Source organism: Manis javanica, chromosome 4, assembly GCF_040802235.1.
Source record: "Manis javanica isolate MJ-LG chromosome 4, MJ_LKY, whole genome shotgun sequence".
Classification (NCBI taxonomy): domain Eukaryota; kingdom Metazoa; phylum Chordata; class Mammalia; order Pholidota; family Manidae; genus Manis; species Manis javanica.
Window position 1 is genome coordinate 176,033,989 of NC_133159.1, and position 18,945 is coordinate 176,052,933.

The window sequence follows — 18,945 nt, forward strand, 5'->3', positions numbered from 1 at the left end:
CCTCGAAAAGCTCCAGGCTCCCCCCACCAGTCTAGAGAACGGAGAACAAATTCCCTTCCACGGGCCCCTGGACTGTCCATATATGGGCCCAACCTACTTTTCCAGCATCACCTCCAACCAAACCAGTTACCATTCCTTCCAAGGCCCTGGATTTTCCATTCATTCTTCCAATTTGCTGTTCCTTCTGCCTATAATTCATTTCCTGTCCCTGATCCCTCCCCATCCCCAAACCCTTACTGCCTTTCCAACCTGAGCTTCATCTTTGAAGACACCCTCTCTAATTCCCGGACTAGAAGAACCTGCCCTGGGGTTCCCATTGCCTTTTGTGTGTTAGCGTCTTACAACCACATGCTGACCTGTCCCGTGATTACAGGTGAAGGTGTGAATGTGGCTTCTCCTCCCTAGCCAACCTTAGCCCGATGCAGGGAGGGATAATATCTTGCTTCTTTGCATACTCCCCACAATGCTCTGCACGTAGTAGGTGCTCAGTAAACGGCTGATGGCTTGGCCTGAAGATAAGCCTCTCTATGCTTCCCACCTTACAGGCACCTGTTCTCCAAGGAAGAAAACAAATGGTTACTCTGCAAACAGAACCCGTGTCTGGACCTTCTCTAAATTGCACAGGCCCTTGACAAAGGTTTGAAGACTGGCTCTTCCCCCGTCTTGTGAACAAGCCAACACCGAAAAGCAACAGCATGCAATCCAATGGCAGCCTTTCCACAAAGCACCTGGGTTAATAACGTGTGTATAGATTCAGTTCTGGCATGCAAAGGCTAAAGGGCAAGACTTAACCAATATTACTTTTGATCCCTTGACCCCTTGTCTTCACACTATCTTGCAAAAGAGCCAAAAAGTGTTTTTGAATGCAATTTGGTAAGATGCCTGTGAAAAATGATGTCAGCTACTCATTATTATTTAAATTGCTGCCAAAGACATTTAGATAAGTTTCTAACAAGCCAGTGAAACACTCCATTAGATAACCAAAAAAAAGCGGAAAATCTTGCATCACCAAAGTCTCTGTGAAGAAACTATACTCCTACCATCTGTCTGGATTCAGTGAAACATCGCCCTGTCTGATGGCACAGGGATGCCTGAGATGACTCCCAGAAGGCCCTGCCAGTCCTGATATTTTTCAGACAGTGTGGGGACTGTACATCAAGTGAGAATTTAAGTTCAAGCTCAAGTTCTCCAAGATCCTGCCTCCCATCTTTCCTCTGTGAGCACCAAAGAACCCTGGGGAGGCGCCTGAGTTCCCAGGGGGCAGCTGTCCAGTATCACCTGACCGGCTGGAAAACGTACCTATGAGTACACCTGCCCCCTCCCACCTGGCTGGTATCAAAATCAACCAGCCTTAGGAGCTAGACAACCGCCGAGTATGCGGTGGGGCACCAGGGCGGCCTCAGCAACAGGCCTGCAGCAGGAGACCAGAAGCAACAGCCTCCTCCAGGGCTCCCCCATTCATGTCCTCCACTTTCAGGGTTCCTCTAACCATGACCCCAAACCTGCATTTTGGCTCAGTTAGATTCTTAGCCCCACATCTACATGGAGCCGCTGAAGGGGATCCACTTTTTCTAAACACCCAGCTCACCCTTCCTTAACCTAGGGTCCACAATGGCACAGAGGTTTTCAGCTTTGGCCACACGCTGCAGGCCCTGGGGTGCTCTAGGGACCACTGAAGCCTCTCCTGCCCCCCGAGATTCTGATGTAGTTAGTCCAGCGTGTGTCCAGGACACTGGGCTTTTTAAATCTCTCCAGATGATTCTACCATGCAGCCTGGAGTGAACCACTGCATCAGAATGAAGGGAGCTTCCCCAAAGCCAGAAAGCTCCTTGGAACTGAACTGCCAAGAACGCTGGGCCCAGTTAGCTCACTCTGCTAGACCACAGATGCTAATGACAGCGGCAAACCTGAGGTTGACTTGAGCTGGGAAACCTTGTTTTATTTTACCATTTGAATTGCACACCCTTTTGCCCTTGGCCATGTCTTGACACAATGTACCTTATGTCACAAGGAGCCTGGAACAAAAGGATCCGGATGATTCACTGTGCTTCCCTGCAAAGCCTCCCTGAAGATTCTTCAAAAGGCCATGCTAGCAAAGGGGAGCAGTACCAACTTCATGAGCAAAGGCCAGGCCCCCTTGGGGAGGGTGCACGGTAAAGCCCACACCACCCAGGAAATCACCTTCTGGGAACCCCAGAAACTCCAGGGAGCCTGAGCCCTGTGCACACAGAGCTGTGGTCCTGCAGGTCCATCCACCGCCTGGTCAGGCTACTCACAAGGCCACCAGGCCTCGGGAAACCCAGCCAAAAACACCACATAGGGAGGTCAGCAAACTTCAGTGAACAGTTCAGGCCTTGTAGGCAGTGCAGTCCTGTGGGATTCTGAGCTCAGCCACTGTGACGCAAAGCAACCACAGACAACACGTAAACAAATGACATGGCTGGGTTCCAAGAGACCCCAATATACAAAGGCAGGTAGTGGGCTGGATACGGACCTCCAGGGTAGTGTGCCCACCTCTTCACTAGATAGTAACCTCCTAAAAGACGGAGACCATCTCTTATCACTTCTTCAAATCCTCAGCAGTTGGTACTGTGTCTGGAATACAGCAAGTCCTCCATAAACGCTGAATGAATGAATGGATGAAAAATGAGCCAATCAGCTTAAAGGACTATGTATTAAATGTCTACTTGGGCCTACAGAGAGATGCATAAGAGTTAGTGTGACTTTGGAGCACCTACATCTGACACTGACGCTGAATCTCTAGGCCCTGTTTTATCTCCTGGTCACCTCCATAGACTCCCACCTTCTCTTTCATGACAACAGGGAAGGATGCCCCCAAACAAAGAGGAACAGATATGTCCCAAGGAGAATGCCTTGGGACAATCTATATGGTAGGCCCAGAGGGAAGAGGCGGAAGCCGGGGTTTCCAGACTGTAAGCATGGAGGCAGCCTGAGGATGCCCGGGGAAGCAAAGGAGAGAGGATATGGAGAAAGACAGGGAAGGAGGCGACTGTAGGGGGGCTCCGGGCAGGCCTCAGGGCCCCACCGCCCCGATGCTCGGCAGGGCAGAAGGACACACATGGGCTCTTCCACCAAGACAAATGCTGTTACTTTGCATCACCAGAGAGAAAAGGTAATATGTATCATTTCCTCCTGCACACTGTTTATAATGACATTGGAAATCTGAAGCATGAAATTGAAAAGAAAAACGACAATAATAATAATAGTCTGTCTCCTGCCTGAGTGTGTTTCTTCCCCTTCTCCCTCGCCCCCCTCGCCCGGACACCCCCTCTTCCTGCAGCAGGACTCTGCATCCCTTCTGGCGTGGGTCCAGGGTCATGGTGTGTGGGGAAGGAGGGTCCCCGCCTTGCTGGTGCACGTGGCACAGCATGAGTGGAGGGCCAGGGACAGAGCTGTCGCCACATCGCCCTCGCGCTCACAGGAACCACTGCTGTGGGGGGGCCGGGAGCGCCTGGCCACAGGTCGGGCTTGTCCCCCAGGAGGTGGTCAGGGGCTCCTGCCCATGCCGGGCAAGGTTTGAGGATGTTCATCTCAGCTGAGACACAGACATTTTCCCAGTGTATGCTGGCTACTTGAGACCTCTGAAAATGAAACGCCTGATCGTCAAACCTGACGGGTCTCCCCCCATCCACTATGAGAGCTGCGGCTGTTGGTGTCTTGCTGCATCGCTGTGCTGGAAGCCACGGGGGTAGACGTGGTAGGTGCCCCTTAACAACTGGGCCAAGGACCCTGAAGCAAGGCTGTGAATAGTCATGGTTAGAGACGGGCCCTTCCCCGCATCTTCCTCCTTCACCGTGCCACACTCACCTCGCCAGGGGCAGGGAGCACAGAGTGCCACTAGCCAGCCCCATATGCCACCTTGCTTCTTCACGGAGGGCCCACCTAAGGGTAGCCTTAGCCCTACAACAGACAAACTTTGCCTCCCTCGTCATTGCATGCCAGAACACAACGAGCAAACCTGCAGAGAGTAAGATCCCAGAGGCTCCAGGGCTCCTCAGTTTCCAAAATCTTGAAAAAGCACATTTAAGAGCGGAGCTCCACTTTGGACAACTGCCCTGAAACTTGCAACGTGGGCCATCTGGTCAAAGTGATGCAGGCATGGAGGTCCTCAGGCATGTTCAACGGGGGCTCATCTGGGCTCTTCGCCTCTCAGCCTTGTAACGAGGAGAATCAGGGCTCAGAGAACAGAGCGTAGATCTTTGCAGGAGCCTCATCAGAGCCCGTCAGCACACGTGCATGCCGGCTCATGGTACTGTGCCTATGGCCCAGCCCATTTCGGCGTGTTCCCAAAGACCTCACACTGAAAGAGCTCCCATAGGACTCAGCAGGCTTCCCTACCTGTCCGGCAGTAACCGCAATCAGCACTCCCCTCTCCAGGATCTGCACACACGGCCAGGAGTATAAAAGCTCGGACTTCTGAAGACCCAGTTCCGTGGCTGCTTCCCACCCCTAGCTCTCCTCTTTCTACTACTTACTCCAGAATAACCCTTTCAGCCCTGGCTGAAATCTCCTCCCTGAATCCCTCACACTACAATTTCACCACTTCTTCCCACGCATTTCTCCATGGAAATGAAGAATAGCTGGTCACCATCATCCCCCCAGACTCGAGGCCAACACTAGATTGCATCGTTAACTTCCAACAGTGAGCCAGTTACTCGGGGAAAATATTATTCAGCACTTGCTGCACAAAAGCAGACTCAGCCAAAATCTCCTTAAGAAAATCATGTCTTTCATGAGAAACCAGCTCCCTGTGGGATTAAATAATAGATATTAAATTGCTGTTTCATGCCGAGATGTAAGCTCCTTGATTGGGAGGCTACCTTGCTCTTCCTGAGTTCCGTGGTCATATTTATTCCACACAAGTGCTAAGAAAGTACAATGATTTAGAGGTGCCTAGTTAGTGCAAGCCTCACAAATAAAAAAAAGACATTGGTCCTCGCTCCGCCACTGCCTAGCAATTTTTCAATCTTGGGTAAGTCATTTACTCTCTGTGGATTTATCGCTTATCTATAGACAGAGGCAGCGGGACCAGACATCAGTTAGGAGGTACTGTGGCTTCAAAGTAGTAGCTCTCCAGTCAGGCTGTGCATTCAAATCCTGACTCTGATCACTGTGTGCTCCTAAACAATTTATTTATACTTGCTGTGCCTCAGTTTTCCTACCCATAAAGTGGGAGTAAATAACAGCCCCTGGTATATACCTCACTGAGTTGTCATAAAAATTAAATTAGATGCCTTACATAAAGTGTTTGGCAGAGTACCTTGTGAAAAATAATGACTCATTAAATAGTAGCTATCATAAACGTCTGAAATCTTTTCCAGCTTTAAAGCTGTTACTCTAGGATTCGAAGAGGGAATAATGGTAACATTTCTCCCCATTAAGTTCCTGCCTCAGGCCAAAATCAAGGCCAGGCTTGGGCACTGAGAGGAGAAAAACAATGATTATTAGAGACTTGGAAAGTGATTTAAGGAGTTGAGGGAAAAACAGGCAAATGAATTCTAAAAGGAGTCATTTAAGGAGAACTGATTAATGCTTCCAAGGCCCTGCTAATGAGAAAAAATGACCTGTGAAATATATTGCTGAGCACATTTAAAAAGCACATGTTCTTTGTCCCAGGAATCTCTTACAAAAACACTTGCTCCAGTGCACAATTATATATTGTATAAAGATGTCCCTGCAGCAGTAGAGATGAATTTCAGTGTACATACAACACACACATAGAGGCATGCACTGTAAAAATGCTACTATGGGAACCCAGTCCAACTGACTGATGGCCAGTGGTCCCTTTTCAACCTATTTACTCAAAGACTCTCAAAGCTACGTTGAGGCAGCAAAGCCTTTAGGATACATTGCGCCATGGCACACTGAACCGCCCTGACACTGTGCATATGTATCATAAAAGTTCTCCAAGGATACACGCTGAGGGTTAATTGTGATGACCTCTGGGAAGCAAGTGGGAGATGCAAGGGAACTTTTTTTTTTTTTTAACTTCAAATACACCTGAATTTTTACACATTCCACTTTCTGACTAAAGATGACACATCAAAATGCTCCAGACCAGGATTTCTCAGCTGAGCACCACTGACACTTGGGGGCTGTCCGGGCATCACAGGGTGTGTGGCAGCACACCTGGCCTTTACCCACTAGATACCAGTGGAGACACACAAACATGCCACATGTCCCCTGGGGAGCAAACCCCACCCCCACCCCCCACTGAGAACCACTGCCCCAGCCTGAAGGTTGCCCATAGCGAATATAAATTATCCCACGATAAGTACCAGCGATCATGACAGCTCAGGCCACCTGAGCTCTAGCGCCTCTCCCTTGTTGGGGAAGCATTTATGAGAATCCACCTCCAGCCACCAGTGCGTTTCAGTCTCAACTGTCTCCCACATCATGGTTTTGCTCTTCTCCATGTATCTGGTGACCTGCCAGGAGTTCCTCTGTGCAACTAGCTCATATTCAAGGTCAATTTCAGAGTAGTAAATGGCATTTTCTAATAAATATACATAAATAACTTTTAGAATCTTTTTTCTACCAACTGTATTATTTTATTTTAGATCCTCATAGTTAAATGAACATAGTTATGCACAGTCTGATGATTCTTTAGGGAAATTACTTCTTAAATTTTCATGTTTTAATGTTCTCAAATTCATTCTTACATGTCCTGAAGACTATTATACTCTGTTTTTGTTTGTTATTTTTATTATTTCATTCTGTTCTTTTTTTTTTTTTTTTTTTGTCCTTTGCTATGAAAATCTTACAGTGGCTCTTGGCCTAAAAGAAGCAACTAGAATGGGACACCGAAAGGTTTTTGTTTTCCTTTTTTAATGTAAGCAAAGAAAAAATGTGTCCATGTAAAGAGGAAGATTAATAGACATTTTGTTATAAGATTGTCATTTTGTTCTTGGAACTCTACCCAAGTTACAGGCCCCAAATCCCAGAATGGTCCAACATGGAAAATTACTTTTAAGGATCAGTCAGCTCACAATTCAATTAGATCCATATTCAAAGGACAGAACAGCATCTGAATTGCTAAAGGATGTGTGCCCAGTGATTAGTGATTAGAGATACTCCCTTTCTCCACACCAGCACCAACATTCCAAGTGGATGCATGGAGATTCTGTCACCCAGAGACAGGGTAATAGGGCAAGAGTGTGTCTTTCTTTTCTAAAGTGGAAAAGGGCAACTGTGGGAGGGAACGTGGGCAGGGAAGACCACGGTGGGGCATTCTCAGGCAGAACATATGGCCACTGAGGAGCTGGAACCTGATTTTGTTATGCTCTTCATGCCCCCGGGCATCACCTGGGAAGCCTCCACAGGCTCCTGCAGGCACGCAGACCCCCTCTAGGAGGTGCCACCCCAGGCCAGTTTTTGCAGATGACAGGATTATAAAAACAGGAGAGAGGAATGAAATCCTGATCAACTAAAAGGGAAAACCCCATGGCACAAGTCCTCTGATGGGACTGACACATCATGCCTGGAAAAAGGACTCCAGATTAACCAAGCTGCGAGATCTCACCCCGAGCCAACAGGAGATACGGGGGTGCTGAGGAACACCTATCACAGCACCATGGGAGGCCACCGGCCAAATTCAGAATGTGGGACATTCTACAGATACAAATGGCCCAGTTTCTCTTACAAATCATAGTGTGAAGAAGAAAAAAAAATGGGACCACTAAAGAAATAAAAGAATCTTAAAAGATATAACAAATTCAGTATGAAATCTTGTTTGGATCTCCATTCTCACTAAACAATTTTAGACAGCACCTTTGAAAGAATGCAGGAAATTTGAATGTGGACTGGGTGTTAGGTTATAATAAAGAATTCTTGTTAATGTTCATAGGCATGATAATGCTACAGTTAATTTTTTTTTTAAGCCATCCAGTTAGAGACATGTACTTAACTTGCAGATGAAATTATATGCTATCTAGGATTGGCTTTTACAAAATAATCCATCCTCTCCAGAAGGTTTGGGGAAGACAAATGAAATGAGATTAGCAAAATGTCAATAATGATTGGAGCTGGGTGATGGCTATCTAGGATTCTCTCCACTTGTTTAGATTTGAAATGTCTCTAATAAAAGGTCTTTGAGGGGGAAGGGAAGGAGAGAAAAAGGATATTTAATTAGTGCCAATAAGGCACTGTGCTAGGCCCTTCCTAAATATTATCCCGTTGTTCAGGTCCTGAGGCAGCTGCCCAGCCAGCTCTCCCACTAACAGAGGCAGCAGCATTCAATGTGCTGGAAAATAACTAAGGTCGGGGAAAAGAAGGTACCATTAGCACCTGCAGATCACAGACTGCATCCAAGCTGCCTGGGGAGAGATGGAGATACCCCTTGGCAGAGAAATGTCAGAATAAACATGTCTTCATTTACATTCTTACTACCAGATGCACTTACCCCTGCAGCAAAGCCAAGACTTCCATCTAAGATCCGCCTCTGAAAATGAAAACAATATGTTTCAGTTTCTAAGGGATGTTTCCTGGGACAAGAGGTAACCATAACACTTAACAGGGCCACGAAAATAAAGGGGAGGCCACACCTGGTGTGCAAACCTGTCAGGGAGCCTGGATCAAAGCCTTTGTAAATTGGGACAAGAATGAGGGAGGAAAATCTGTAAAAACCTTCCATCCATTCCACAGCCTATCAGTGCTGTTTCCGTGTGGAAGCTGGCCTGCACTGGCCTGCACGGGCCCAGGTGTTGCTCTTACTCAGCTCTCCCTGTGAATTACGATGACAAACCTGTAGTGAGTAGCTGACCTAAAAGATGGAAATTGACAAGTGCTGGCAAGGAGCATGTGGACCAACTAAAGCCTTCCCATGCTGCAGGTGGGGGTCTGAGGTGGCACAGACACTTTGGAAAACTACCTGGCACCATCCACCAGTAGTGAACACAGGCAGCCCCTAGGATCCAGCAGTGCCCCTGGTGAGTAACTAGCAAACAGAACGCATACTGGGAGTGACCAAACACATGTACAAAAATGCTTTTAGCAGCATTTTGGGAGAGTCAAAAACTAGAAACTGTCCAAATGCCAACAAACAGATTAGACACACCAATCAGATGTATTCACACAACAGAATACCACAGGGCAGTGAGAACACACATAGATACACTGATGAAGCTCACAATCAGACAGGGGCATGGGTAACGTGGAAACTAAACAGGGTGAAATCAGTCAGACAGAAGACCATGTACTGTACGATTATTGAATTTATGCAATATGAAAAGCCAAAGAAAACTACTCTCTGCTGTTTGAGACCAGGAGAGGAAATGTCTCTGCAGGCGTGCACATGGTGACGGGAAGGGAACCTGACAGGGCTCTTGGGGGGCTGGTTCTGTTCTCGGTCTTGATCTAGGTACTAGTGTCATAGGCATTTGTGAAAAATCATCACACTGTACACTTCTAAAATGTGTATTTTTCTATATGTACCTTACATTTCAATTAATTTTTTTTAATTTGGTGGCCTGAGTTAAGGATATAAACTAGAGCCACATGAACACATGACAGACACGATGAGATGTTGATCGCCTCAGTCCTAGAGATTCCCAGTGATGTCGGGTAGCTCAAACCACCCAGTCAGTCATCTCCAGCAACAGGCAGCCTCTTCCCACCTCAGCATGGCTGTGGGGTAGATGGAAAGTTTTGACCCCAGTGAGCCATACAAATGACATTTTTCTCTAGGCATGCCATGATAGAAGCAAAATTGGTCTAACCAAATAATTTCATCAAACCAGACAGATATAATAAAGAAGTCAGGTAAAATCATCTTGTCAGCATTCATCTGAATCCTGAAGGAGAGAAATTATACTTTAAGATCAATAAACAAGTTATTCCACTTTTAGACATTTATTTCAAGGAACTAATCAGATATGTGCTCAAAGATTGATGTTCATCATAATTTTATTTCTCAAAAAGAAAGAAAAAAGGACATAACCTAATTGTCCAACAGTTGGGGAATGGTCAGATAAGCTGCAGTGTGTCCTCATGACAGAATATTACATAGCCATTTAAGTAACCCAAGTAATCAAAGTAATCAAAAAACCATTTAGGGATATAAGGGGAATGCTTACAATATCAACTGAGAAAAGCTGGTTATAAAACCTTACTTACAGTTTGACCCCAATAATGTAAAGAAAATAGATATGCATATGCTCAATGTATATTCAAATACAACTGAACAAATCTGAACAAATGTATTCCATTTTCCTTTCTGAGAAGTGGGATCAGGAATTTTTTATTATTTCTTTAATCTTTTCCATATTTTACAAGTTTCCTACAGTTAAAATATGATATTTTAAATCAGGAAAACAAAGTTTGAGTGAAGATAAACCAGAGTTGGTGACAGCAGTGGAAGAGAGTGTGTAACAGAGTCTGGGTGTCTACTGGGCCAGGTGCTCCACTGCAGCCCCCCTGCAGCCAGGTGAACACTGAAGTTTGCTCAGGCAGACAGATCACACCTCCGTGGCCTCGTGGCTCTGGCTGCCTTTGTCTCCCAGGGTCATGAGTCTTCCCACTTTGCACGCACACCTCCTGTGCAGAAGGGGTTAGCACAGACCACCAGAGCCTGCTATCATTAGAAGGTCCTGCCTGGGAGGCTGGTCCTTGGCTGGCCTCTGGGAACTTAGCACTTGAACTCCTCCCTCCATTCCTAACTGATAAGGGTGGGTCAACGTGCGTACCCTGTTTAACGAACAAGGTGATGGAAGCAAGACACCTGCTTTCCTTCTCTGAGCCTAGAATTTTGATAGCAGCACAGTATGGAGTGCCTATGTGGCCAGTCCCAGTAAAATCCTTGGGAGCTGAGCCTCTACTGGGCATTCTGGGCACACACATCACACATGTGCTGCTACATTTCCATTGCTGGGAGGGGCATCCCCCAGGAAGGAGAGGGCATCAGAAGCCTATGCACAGATTTCTCCACACTTTCCCACTGGCCAGGGCCACACAGGGCTCTGCAGTCTACTCAGATCTCAAGGGCCAGCAGAACCAGCTAGACCCCAGCTGCGACCCCAGTCTTTCCGTCTCAACACAGAAGAAACTGGTGAAGATGAATGTAGGAGCTGTCTGCCCCAGAAGGCACAAGGATGGGACCCCAGAAAGCCTGGAATCCTGCCATGTGGGTCTCCGACAGGCTCCAAGCCTCCCTCGGAGGAGGGGCGGGGTCAGGGCAGTGCAGGAGGTTGGATCTTATCACTTCAATACCTGCTTTACTGGTTTCTAACACAAGAGTGCACGGGTTTTAGTTTCCAGATCCCTGTCATGGTATGTTTAAACAGATCTTAAGTCACCTACTGGCTTACCACACCCAGTGTCTAAGGCCACCTGCTGAATGATGCAGGAAGTCTGCGTTCATCATTCCTTGAGCTGCTATTGGTGGATCACGCAGGGCCTGTGGGCGAAGGGATTCAAGGACTGGAGAAAAATACGGAATTCAAGCATATGAGGTGGACGTGGTTTGTGGGGTGGAGTGTGGGATCTGGTGGGCAGGGAGGGGTCTGTGTGTATTCATTCCAAAGGGGTTGGGGGAGGGAATGGAGAGCCCTGGAGATGGACTAAAGGGGAAAGGGTGTGGACACCCCTCCTTTCCACAGGGCCTTTGCAATCCTCCCTACTAACTCCAGGACGCAGAGCAGGACAGCCACACCCAAAACCTTTTTGTTCCTCTTTGGTTACCTCTATTACCGGGCCTGAAAGAAACTACACGGAAGACAGAAATCAGGCAAGCAGGGGCTAAAGGAGGCTGAATAAACTAGGTTGCTCCCTTCCCAGCCCCTTCAAATGAGAAGGGGAGATGAAGACAATGGGTCAGCATGTCTGCAGCCAGGGACACCTGCTTTCCAGGTCTGGGAGGGAGAAGGGGAGAAAATTAAAGGACAGAGAACAAACAACCCCCACAATCTGGGGGGTGGCTGGTGGCATTCAAGAGCTTGCAGCCCTACTATGCAGAGTGGAATGCTAGGAGAGTCCCCGTGAACATCCAGAACTGACTCAAGCAAGCAACTCACCTGTCCGCTAGAGAATATGAACACAAGAGCCGCCCCAGCTGCCGTCATCCCCCAGGTGAAGAAGGTCCCCAGCAAGGCCTGGAACACAGAGCTGTGGCCTTGGAGCATACTGGATACAGCTGTGTGCAGAGGAGCAAGACAGGGTCAGCTGGTGGCGGTCCCTTTCAGGGACACCCCACGTTCCAAGGTGTTCTCACACCTCCACCTGAGCTGGCCTGAATCTCTGCTGGTGGTACGCACCTTTCTGCCATGCCCTCCCTCACCGATCTCAGTGACCCAGCACACAGGTCAGGCTCTTCATCCTTCCCCACAGATATCAGAAACCATCTAACTGCAAAAGGAGAGATGTGGGGATACCTGGGAAGACACCAGAGGAACCCACAAAAGAGGTTATAACACAGGGCACCAGTTTCAAAGAGAATCTCAAAGGATGTGGATTATTTAGCCTGGAGGAAGGGAGCACGGGAGGGTCTGACTGCACCCTTCCAGCACATTCTGCCTAGTCTACCTGAGCTTGCCTGTCATTGGTTCTGTCCCCGCCCAATACCAGGGACTAGCTCAGATTTCCTCCTGAAGCTCTCCCACCTAAGTCCTGACCAATCCTTCTGTAGCTCCCCAGGGCGGCTCCCGTGGTGGCTCCCAAGGCCTGCCAAGGGTACACTCCATCAACTGACCCTCAATTAGCCTGCCAACTCTTCAACCACAACGCCCTGTGTGGGCACCAAATTATCCATGGCACCTCCATCAAGCCCCGATGGTCCTGCTCCAAGTCTCTTTAGACAGTCCCTCCCAGAAAGCCTCCCTGATCTCCAGCCGTCACCCCAGAGTATCCTCTGTGCCCATCTAATGCCAGCTCCAATCCCATACTGCCCTGCTCCCTCTCCACTCCTGTCCCAGGGCACATCTCTGGCACTTTCTTTGTGTGGGCTTGCCTCCTCCACCTTTTATTAGTTGCTTATGAACCAGGATGATGCCTTTCCACATTTGGCACCTCTGTAAAATAGGGCTTCCTGGCACCCAAAAAATAATTGCTGAAATGAAAAGGAACCGCTTACCTTGACAGGACATCAGCAAGAACAAGGAAAGGGAGGCGTAAGCGGCATTTCCCCCCCAGTCAACTGAGCACACAGCTACTGAAATGAAGTTACAGCAGTGCCCACCAGGGAAAAAAGGGAAATGCCATTCTTTCTTGTTTTTGCTCAGAAAGCCTCCTCTAGACTACCAGGTTTTAAAATTCTAGCTCTGGAATGATAGGGAATATGATTCTCACTGTGGAAAGTTACAAGGCGGAGAAGCCTGGTTGTTGAAAAGCCCCGTGTTCTGGTACACAAACATCAGGGCTCAGGCCTCATCTCAAAGGGCTCATTCAGCTCCCCACTGACCTTCCAGCACCCACAGGGCTGGACACGACCCCATGGGCTCTGCATGCCAGGCCCAGCGCTCTGTGAGGAGCTGGTAACCCTGGGCTTGCAGATCAAGAGTTAAAGACGCTCTCTACTGACCCTGGGAGGAAACCGTGGCAGTAAGTGGACAGGGCCCTTCTGCTAAAGGGCTCGGCAACACAGCCAGGATTTAAACCTAGGAAAGCTGAGAGTCCAGGTGAACCCAGGTAAGCCAGGCTTGGCTCCGGTGGCAGGAAATCTCTGAGAGAAACAGCATCTATGGAACTCAGGACAGTGACTACACTAAAAAAGGAAAAAATAATTTTTTTAAGCCCACCCTTTTACATAGGTCGTTTTGTTAAGTCACCCTAAAAAAGAGTTGTTCTTGTTTGTTTTTAAATTGAGACATCTGGCTCATTTCACCAATCTTCTATTTCTAGCTGCTTGTGGATAAAACTTCCAACAGCATTTACAAAGAAAGGCACATCGTGGTCATCCTCTTTGTACTTATCATCCAAGACGAGTCATAACAAAAAGCAATTTTTTTTTCTCAGTATTGAATGTGCCTTTTAACAGCTACAAAAAAGAGGAAACCATTTACATCTGCCAACAGGCCAAAGTCAACGTGGGTTTTATAGGCTGGCAAACACAGGAGCTTGTTGGGGTTCGAAAGGGAAACACTATGCTCGGCCTGTCCCCATTTATGCTGGAGCACCAAGATGTAAGAAAAAGGGATATCACTCTTTTCATCCCCAAAACCACAGCAATTATTATTGGCAACACAGGCCCAGTGCCCCATGGGAGAAGTTTCTTCCATTTGCTGTTTTAAATCCTCATTAACTCAGAGGGTGGCCTGAGAACCAGCGGCACTGGTCCCCCTTGGGAGCCAATGAGAAATTCAGGGTCTCAGGCCCCACCCCAGTCAGGCCAAATCATAACCCACATTTCTTCAAGTTCCATGGGGGATTCATATTATACACATTAAAGTCAGAGGCACTGGTCTAAGACCAGAACAACTTCTGAAAGACAGAGCTCAGAAGGTAAGCTCTCGCGCCCTGCAAGGGACTGGCAAGGCCGATGATGCAGGGGCCCGAGAGGACTAAGTTTTCTCCCATAGGTGACCAGTAGCACCCGGGCAACGGGGCACGTCAGCCTCAAAAGCAGCTTCTGCAATGGGGCTCACACCGCCTCCTGGACAGTAATACGGGAACCTTGACTGGTCTGCAGAAGGGGATTATTCTCTGCCCACTCCAGCCGGAAAGATGTCACCACCACCCCATGTGTGTACATGTTCCACTACGCTACGGCAACACGAGGCTCTCCCGGCTGATGTAGGCTCTTTCTTTTCTCTCCTTTTTAAGTCTGTTGCCCTGCTCCTCAGAGTCAGCCTCGAGATGTTGAACTTGTAGATGTGAAAATAGGGCTTAATTAAACTGTACGCACGTGCCCAGACTCCACGAGGAGAAAGCAGCAAAACGATTCGGGCTGGGGCCGACAGGACTGAGTCGGGGTTCTCTAACACCTCTAGTCAAGGTGTGCTCCCAGAGCAGCCGACTGGGGGACTGCTTAGAAATGCACAATTGCGGGCCTGTGACACCTTAACTAGATTCCCAGTCAAGTTTAAGAGGTCCCGCTGACCTCCAGAGGGAGTGGGAGGGGACCCGGGCAGCTGCAGTTGTAGCCCCCTCTGCTCCCAGGGGCTCCCAGGTCCCCTCAACAACCCCCCTGGGAAGCACCACATCGAGGACCTTGGGAATCACCATGGAAGGCAGGCAGGTCAGCACCCTCCTGCTGACCCTGGAAAGGGGCAGGGGAACTCCCGGCACCCTTCTCCCTCCTTAGCCACCTGCCACAGCCGCCCTGCCTCTCCTCCAACAGCCTCCTCTGCCCAGGGTACCCCCTTCCAAACTCCATTTTGCCCTTCCAAGTCCCCCACACTCTTGTCCTGATGGCCCCAGACCCCGGGCCTCCAGCCCAACCGAAGGCGCTGAAGGAGAGAAAAGCTGACTCACTACGATGCCCTCTCAAGCCCCCTCTCCACTTCCATCAGCCCCGCTGCAGCTCGAGCGCCGGCTCCGCTCCCGGAGTCACTTCCTGCTTCGCTCCCGGCACACGTGTCCCCCATCCACCAGGCCCCGCCCCGCCCTGCCGCCGCAGGCAGATCCGGCCGCAAGATAAATTCTCTGGTTCACAGCTCTCTGCCGGCTCGGGAACAGATCGGGGCGGGTAGAGCAGAGCCGGGAGGCCAAGCAGAGAAGGCGCTGCGTGTATAAACCTCTGCAGTCTTGTGTGAAACCACAGGCACCCAGAGAGAGCGCCTGTAATGCCCCTGGTAACATCTCTATTACTGTACTTTGGGCAGAGGAGCCCAAGGTGCCCTGAGGGGCAGCAGGGCAGGGGAACGGGGCGGGGGCTGGAATCTCCCGTTAGTATCACTGTCTAGGTCAGGCACCCTCAGGAGTTCGGGTTCTGGAAGTCTGGGTGGAGCCCGAGATTTTCTGTGCCGGGAGAGGAGTTACTGGTGCTCTGGTCCCGGGACCACTCTTTGAGAACCACTGCTCCAGGTCAAGGACTTTACTCTCCAGCCGTCCCTAAAAACAGAGGGTAGGATTGCTGGATTTAGCCAAAACAAAAAACAAAAAAAACAGGATACCTGGTTAATTTCAGATTAACAAAATTTTTTTTCAATCTAAGTATGGTCCTGTACAATATTTGAGATATACTTAAGCTAAAAACATATTTGTTATGCTAAACTTATGCTAAAATTCATACCTGTTGTATATCAGAAATTAAAATGTGACTGGGTGTCTTGTATTTTATCTGATAGGCAAGAAAAAAAAAATCCTGTCCTTAACTGCAGTGGCCACAGCCAGAGGACCCCATAGAAGTGGGTCTCTCATTCCCACTGATGGTCCCATCGTAGGTATGCACTGCATCAGGCAGAAGAGATGACAGCAGCGGGGTCTCTGCCCTCAGGAGGTTCCCAGGAAGGGAGGGAGCCAGACCAGCTGTCAGTCACTCAGGCTGCCATAAGAAAATACCAGACTGGGTGGCTTAAACAACAGGCATTCATTTTCTAACAGATCTTGAGGCTGGGAATCCAAGATCAGTCCATGTGTGCACATGGAGAAATAGAAATCTCTCTTCCTCTTATAACACCACCAACTCTGTCAGATGAGAACCCCACCCATATAGCTTCACATAACTTTGATTAGTTCCTAAAACCCCTCCTTCCAAAGGCAGCTACACTGGGCATTAGGGCTTCAACATACAAATTTCATAGGTGCAGCCCTCATGAAAGGGATTAGTACCCTTATAAAAGAGACCCCATGAGCTCCCTCACCCCTTCCTTACCCGCATCTGAGGACAAAGCAAGAAGTCTGCGACCCAAAGCAGGGCCCTCACCCAACCGTGTGGGCACCCTGACCGCGGACTTGCAGCTTCCAGAACTGTGAGCAATAAATCTGTTGGAGATAAGCTACCTAGTCCGCAGCATGAATGAACTAAGACACCCCACCTCACAGATAAGGAAACTGAGGCTCAGGAAAGCTCTGTAGTGACCCCAGGTGGACAGGTCAGTGGGGGAAACCAAGCTCGGCTGGCTCCAGGAATGGAGTTCTTCCTGCATCAGACACTCAGGGCTCAGAGAACGAGCCTCAACACCCTGATCAGCAGAAGCTCTCACTCCCCTTAAACCAGGCCAGTGCCCTAAGCAGGTGGCCAACCCCCAAGAGACAAATCCTGCCATTTCTCATCTTTCCCAATGAACCGTGTGCGCACTCACCCCCCACCCCCACCAGTCCAAACACACAGACTGCCTCTGTCTTTCTCACACTGCCCATGGGTCAGAAGTGCCTGAGGGTCCACCAGAAGAAAATGTCCCTAAAGCTAATACACTGGCTCTGTGTTCAGCCCAGTCTCACGCATCCCTATTCTGGCCCAAGAGAGCAAAGGTCCGCTGCAGCCTCCCTAAATCAGGAGAAGGGAGGCGGGATGGAGTGCTCAGAAACAGACCAGGGCAGAGGCTAATTAAAAGGTGGCAGGGTGCTCTGCAGGTGGCAAGGCCATAAAGCTAACTGGTCTTGACACTCAGCAAAGGAACCACAGGGCAGCAGAGCGGTGCCCCTTTCCAAAGGACTCACTGTGGCGATCTGGCTAAGCAAGCTGCCAGCACCGCTTGGAACAGAGGCACGGGGGCAGAGGGGGCAGTGGCCGGTGCTGCAGAGAAGGGGTTGGGGGAGCTGGAGCAGAGATGGGAGGTGGACAGAAGGGACCCAGCCCAGTGAGTCTGCCCTCTTCCCTCCCTTTCTGAGATCTTGTTTCCCTTAGGTGGTAATAGAACAATTGATTTCAAGCTCTGACAGCCTGCGAAGGACCCCAGCTTGGCGGGTAAGCCTCCTTGGACAAATTTCCCACCCCTTCCACACACACACCCACAACCCCCTGGCTCAGGCTCCTCATTTTGAGTCTTGGAGCAATAACCCAAGGATCTCAGGGTAACTGTCCTAGAGTGAAGCACCCAGTCCCCAGCCCTGCACCCCTCCTGGCAGCTTGAATGGTTGTAACACCCACAGTCTCTTCATTTATTTATTCCCTTCCTTCGTTTATCACTCATTCATTTACTCAGTGAGTGTTTCAGGGGCCTCTGCTCTGCATCAGGCGCCCTGCCAGGCCCTGGTGTACACAGAGCAGACACACACACATGGCTTTGCTCGGCCATCCTTTCCTGCCTGCCATTTCTTCCCCTTCCTGACGTCTGACCACTGATGTGAGGGCTGCGATAAGCCTGGCAACGGTTCCTTCCAGACAAAGTGTGGCTGGTAAACTGGCTGGAACAGGTGCTCGGCTATGCTGAGAGGACCAGAGAAAGGAAACTAATGGGCAGCCCACAGAAGTGCTGTCAAAATGTAAGGCGGTTATTGCTGGTGTGGTGGATTTCTACATCCACTTCACTCGGTCTCCACCTCTGCCACCTCGGCCAAAACGACAGCTCTGTCTCTTCATCCCACCCTGACTACCTGAATCATCTCCCTGATGCCGCACTGGGCACCTCCCTCCAACAGCAGCCAAAGAGGTGTTTTAAAGATTTTGAAAATATACATGTCCAATTCCATCAGTCTACTATATTGCCCATACCCTCTAAGGGCTCCTCACTGCCCTGGAAGTAAAGCCCAAGCTCCCCTCCCTCAACTTGTGTGGCCCTGTGCTTCCTGGCTCTGCTCACCTCTGGACCAATTGAGCCCCCAAGCACCACTCCCCTCCCCTTCCCCACTCTACTTCAGCCAATCAGTCTGCTTTCTACTCCTGCCTCAGGGCCTTTGCATTTGCTGTTCCCCCTAGAACACAGCCTGGAACATCTCGCAGGTTTTCACCTAGCTAGATCCTAGGGTCTCAGCTGAAATGCCACCTCTGCAGAGAGGCCTTCCTTGAACATCCAACCTAATATAGACCTTCCAAGCCCTTCTTCATTGTCTTCATGGCACTTCTTGGTATCTGATGCTCTTATTTATTTGGTCCCCCTAAATACAAGCTCC

The 18,945-nt window shown here is 49.2% G+C and overlaps 1 protein-coding gene across 13 annotated transcripts in view; it reads right to left on the reverse strand.

Annotated features, from left to right (window-relative positions):
• Positions 1-18,945, reverse strand: part of SLC39A11 (solute carrier family 39 member 11) — a 369,910-nt gene that overhangs the window by 289,630 nt on the left and 61,335 nt on the right. For 10 of the 13 annotated variants that reach the window (XM_073235869.1, XM_036997237.2, XM_036997239.2 and 7 more), the window contains exons 1-3: positions 15,424-15,560; positions 12,030-12,148; positions 8,423-8,461 (exon numbers count right to left, since the gene is read on the reverse strand). In XM_073235869.1, coding sequence (XP_073091970.1) covers positions 8,423-8,461; positions 12,030-12,137 — 147 coding nt within the window. In that variant the 5' untranslated portion in view covers positions 12,138-12,148; positions 15,424-15,560. Of the gene's footprint in view, positions 1-8,422; positions 8,462-12,029; positions 12,149-15,423; positions 15,561-18,945 lie in introns of those variants that run through there. The other 3 variants (XM_073235864.1, XM_073235871.1, XM_036997238.2) reach the window with 2 other exon arrangements.